General features: G+C 41.6%; 1 protein-coding gene across 3 annotated transcripts in view; it reads right to left on the reverse strand.

The window, feature by feature from the left end:
* Positions 1-4,988, reverse strand: part of ppp4r4 (protein phosphatase 4, regulatory subunit 4) — a 17,011-nt gene that overhangs the window by 10,810 nt on the left and 1,213 nt on the right. For all 3 annotated transcript variants that reach the window (XM_024291887.2, XM_024291888.2, XM_036210638.1), the window contains 8 exons: positions 4,387-4,489; positions 4,161-4,308; positions 1,755-1,828; positions 1,502-1,608; positions 1,302-1,409; positions 1,087-1,208; positions 885-1,007; positions 281-420 (listed from right to left, as the gene is read on the reverse strand). In XM_024291887.2, the coding sequence (XP_024147655.1) occupies positions 281-420; positions 885-1,007; positions 1,087-1,208; positions 1,302-1,409; positions 1,502-1,608; positions 1,755-1,828; positions 4,161-4,308; positions 4,387-4,489 (925 nt within the window). The remainder of the gene's footprint in view (positions 1-280; positions 421-884; positions 1,008-1,086; positions 1,209-1,301; positions 1,410-1,501; positions 1,609-1,754; positions 1,829-4,160; positions 4,309-4,386; positions 4,490-4,988) is intronic.

Genomic DNA, 4,988 nt, shown 5'->3' on the forward strand with positions numbered 1-4,988 from the left:
GTAGTAATAGTAGTAGTAGCATTAGTGGTAGTTGTAGCAGTAGTAGTAGCAATAATAGCAGTAGTAGTAGCAGTAGTAGTAGTAGTAGCAGTAGCATTAGTAGTAGTAGTAGTAGTAGCAGTAGCGTTAGTAGTAGTAGTAGTGTAGTTTTTTGACAGTCTTAATCTAGAGCAATAAATGAACCTTAAACTTTGTTGTTAAAATGTTAAAGCATCACACAGAAGACATCATGGGCATTAAATCTATTTGTATGCTTAATGTGTGTGTTTGTGTGAGTTACCGGTAGATTGTAGCAGCAGTTACACCGGATCAAAACTGACTCGCTGCTGTCTGGCTGCTGTCTATCGTCCTGCAGTCCTACCACACACAGGAGCTTAAACTTCTGCAGAAGTTGACTCTTCTGCTCTTCTGACAGATACACTGGAAACAAATGTTAGTCAGTACTTAGAGTGTCTGCCTGGAACAAGATTCTGTTAATAATTCATTTTATTTCCTTTTTTTTAATAAATAAATTCTTGGCTTGTAATTGAGGTTGTCTCTGGCACTACATAAAAAGTTCTGACAAAACATTTTCAATTATTATGTTCCAATTCTGTCCAGATTGTTCCAATACAGACATATGATCTTAATGATATATTGACAGCAGATTACATTAAAGTGTTTTTAGTGTAATCTGTGTACTTTGTACTTTTTTGTCTTAGGGGTTGGGGACCACTGTTTTAAGGTATCTATAGAAGTTCTTGATTTACTGAAAGAGCTTAAATTATTTATTAAAACATTCATCTTTAGTTCATGTGGTGCCTGAACATCTATCTGCATACAGCCTCTGTTATGTCCGTGAAGATTCAAGGTGAAATAAATATATAAGTAGTGTTTGGTCTCACCAGCCAGTCCATTGCAAAGCTTCCCAAACTGGAATGACAAGGACACCAAAACTGCTTCATCCACCTGTGCTGCGGAATTGCATACCACCATCACCATAGGAACCATGACACGAAGCAGGTCCTCTGAAAAAAAAAAACAATGGCATCTGCAAATGTTCCACAGGGATTTGCTCAGCAAAGACAGCTTTCATTCTGCACTCACTGCCGTCTATCATCTCCATCAGGTTGATGATTGTGTCGAAGGTTGCCAGTTGGACACTGTTCTCCTCGTCTCCGGCAAGCTCAACAAGTTCTGGTAAAAGTTCTGTCCTGATGTTTTCTTCACTGAAGAACAAACCAAAGATAAAGCTTCTGTTAGGTCTGCCTAATATGGTCTGTATTGGTTGCCTGTTATTCAGTTCATCATTAGTTTGTTACCCGATGGCTCTGGCAATGCTCTCCAGGTGATTGCACATGCAGGCACGGACCTCAGGTTCCACATCCTGAAGCAAAGAACGAGCCAGCGGCAACAGCTCCTTTATCACCCTGACAAGAGGACAATGTACCTGTTCAGGTTTTCACAATACCAGGTAGGTGTGATGAACAAGGGGCATTGTGCTTCAGATTGTGAAACTCACATGTGACAATTAAACTTCGAAGCAACTTTTCCTAAAATACGGCAAGCAGCCAAACGACCCTGAAGGGAATGAGACATCTGGGTCTGATAGACAAGAGAGTTCAACACCTGGAAGGACGGACAGGTATAAAGAGAAAGGCACAGCTGTCAAAGACATTAAAATGTTGAACATCCACTGAGTTCTTTACATCAGCACACAAAGAGCAGGAAAAAAACAATCCCAAACAGAACAGGAAGTTAGAGTTGGAGCTAACCTCTTGTTTGATGGTCTCCTTGGGCAGAGCATTTATGGCTGACAGCAGGGTCTCCAACCAGGCACAGCTCACCACTGGGACAAAAAAAAAACAATGTCAGTAACACTTATCTCTCGTGCTGTCTCATGGGGTCCAGATGACCCCACCCTAACACTGAGGTGTTAGCCCTTCCATGACAAAGGTGGACAAGATGGACAAGACCTCGTATCTGTCATTGGACACCAGTAAAGATCGAAAAACATTGAAAAAAAAAGTTCAACACATGGTCTTGTGGCACAGATGACCCTACTTTTAATGTAAACAAGCCTAGGAGAGTGGATGGGTTAAGGCAACATTAGCCCAGGCCTCATTTCTACAATTCATAGTCTGAACATCTTATTTCTATGGGTGTGATAAAACAGACTTAGATAGTGTATCTCATATCTAGATATAGTCATATCTACCCAGCTAGCAAGGCCAAGTGGGCCCATTATGGTGTAACCCTTCCGCTCTCTTAGGCTTGTTCGTATTAAAAGTGGGGTCATCTGGACCCCACAAGACAATGTGCTCACCTTTTTTTCAATGTTTTTCGATCTTTGCTGGTGTCCAATGACAGACATAAAGTCTTGTCCGTCTTTGTCATGGAAGGGCTAACACGTCAGTGTAAGAGTGGGGTCATCTGGACCCCATAAGAGAACATGAGGGCTATTAGTAGGCCCCGAATGGGTTTGTCCACAGTTTCTGTGGTGGCCCCACCTGTGTTTTCCACATTGGCTTAAGTGGGCACTCATTGGGCTACGCCAGCCAGCCACCCAGTCTAGAAGAGCAAGAGAGTGGCGTCACCGCCCAGGGGCCAACCGAGCTAGTATTGTCGCCCAAAAAAGCTGACGGTCCCTGAGCAATGGAGCCAATGTGGGCAACCACGGGACACTGTGGACAAATCCATTCGAGGCCCAGATTTTCTGCTCACTTTTAAACCATGTGGGGCCCACTTGGCCTTGCTGGCTGGATGCACCTTTACTCTGCTTTGGGAAACTTCTCTGTGTTTCATGATCAAAATGTAAACAAAAGACTGTGTTGTTTTCACAGATATTTTACATTTTCATAGACATTTTTCCAACTTTTTCCAAATTACCAATGTTCATGCCCAGTTTTGGGTTTCTGCAACTTTTTGACCCCCTTTATCAATGAGACATCAGGTACACATGGATGATTTGTATAACCTGTTTACCTTGTGTCTTAGGTTAGTTTACTTTTCCCTCTGTTGCTCAGGTAAGTTTACTTGAGCCTTTGTGGTTTACATGAGTTTACCTGAGTCAATATTGTCTATTGCTTTATCTGATTTTGAAACCCATCCATCCATCCATCTTCTTGACCGCTGTGTCCCTGTCGGGGTCGCGGGGGTGCCGGAGCCTATCCCGGCTACTGTTGGGCGAAGGTGGGGTACACCCTGGACAGGTCGCCAGTCTGTCGCAGGGCCTCAATCACACACACATTCACTCTCACATTCATACCTAGGGGCAATTTAGAGTCACCAATTAACCTATGAAGCATGTTTTTGGACGGTGGGAGGAAGCCGGAGTCCCCGGTGAAAACCCACGCATGCACGGGGAGAACATGCAAACTCCACACAGAAAGGTCCCAGCCGGGATTCGAACCGGGGCCTTCTCGCTGTGAGGCGAGAGCGCTAACCACTGCGCCACCGTGCAGCCCCTGATTTTGAAACCTACTTCAAAAAGGCACCATCTAAATCATACATAAAAGCTGTTTTTCTTGTTTACATGCTTTATTTAATCAATCCAGACTTATAAAACTGTATGACCTTATTGATTTTTACACTATGCAACTCATAACTGGAGATAGAAGAAAAACATTACAATGTGTGTTCCCCTTCCCATTCATTTCAAAGGGGCTGAAAAATGGCATAAAGTGTGTTATATCTTAAAAATCACAACATTTATGAAAACAAAGAATACGACCGATAATGTCCTGAACAAGCTGAACATTTTAATATCAAGATTGCAGAAATTGCTGAAAGTGTGATTGAGTTTTTACATGCCAAAAAGCGTACGGAAGAAAAATAAATAATAGGAACATAATCAATATCGTGCGAATGCTTTGAAGCATTCACACAATTAATCATCTGTGTTTTGTGTGTGAGCTGTAGGTGTAAATATGTTTTGGTAATGAGTAATTACCCTGTCAAGAAAAGGGAATCGTCTTTCATTTTCATTCCACTTTTCTTTATTTTCTAATAAATGAATTACTTTCTATCTGAAATAGGTTTGATATATCTGTGCTTTTTACTTTTTTTATTGTATCATTCCATTATTTGAATGCTTGAAATAATTCAATAAAATCAAATCCAAGCTGTTTCTCTTGTTTTAGGTAAGTCAACCCATCTTCCTGTAGTTCAGGTGAGTTTACCTGTGTCTCTGTGGTTCAGTTGCTGCAGGACAGTCTTTAGAATAGAATAGGTGTGAGTGTGGATCAGAATGATGTCATCCTGCAAGATGGTTAAAAACGAAGCTGCTGCCGCCAGCTGGATTTCAACACCGGCTCCATTTAGGACCTCCTGGAAAAGACAGGCATGTCAGGTGAAAACTTGTTACTTCTTGACATCTGAAGCGGTCTTGACATGGTCTTTACGTACCCTAACTTTTGGTACAACCCGGCGGAAGGTCTCAGCAGGGTTCTGGCGAACCAGACTGGGTAAGTTACTGATGACACAGGCTCTCTGCATCTCCTGGCCCTGGCTAAAAAATAGAGAAAGAAAGAATGAGAATCTATGTGATTTTGGTTCCTAGCAGTATCTAAGTCTAGACTCTTGCAACTGCAGACATCAGGTCTGTGGAAGAATCAGTTCAGTGAACTAGTTTGGATCTTCTGGGACCAGACTGAGGATTAGCACAACTGATAAATGAGTTGCAGAATTTACTGGGCCACGACACAGGAGAATGGAAAATACCCTACTACTAAATAGCAATCACAGCTTTGTTTAACGCAGTAAAGCATGCACAGAGTCATGACTTCTGTTTTTTTAGTTCAGTTAATTTACAGAGTACCAATTCCAACAGAGGATACCTCAAGTCACTGCAAAAAAGCCAAAAAATCAATATAAATACATTAAGATTTATTACAGATGTAACATTCCAGTTTAGTCCAAACACACTCAAAAAAATGATTCAAGCCCTTCTTAAAGGTGACACATTTAGATTTAATCCATTTTACTCAAATTTAGTAGTTCATCAGAAA

This window comes from Oryzias melastigma, linkage group LG24 (genome assembly GCF_002922805.2).
Source record: "Oryzias melastigma strain HK-1 linkage group LG24, ASM292280v2, whole genome shotgun sequence".
Lineage (NCBI taxonomy): Eukaryota > Metazoa > Chordata > Actinopteri > Beloniformes > Adrianichthyidae > Oryzias > Oryzias melastigma.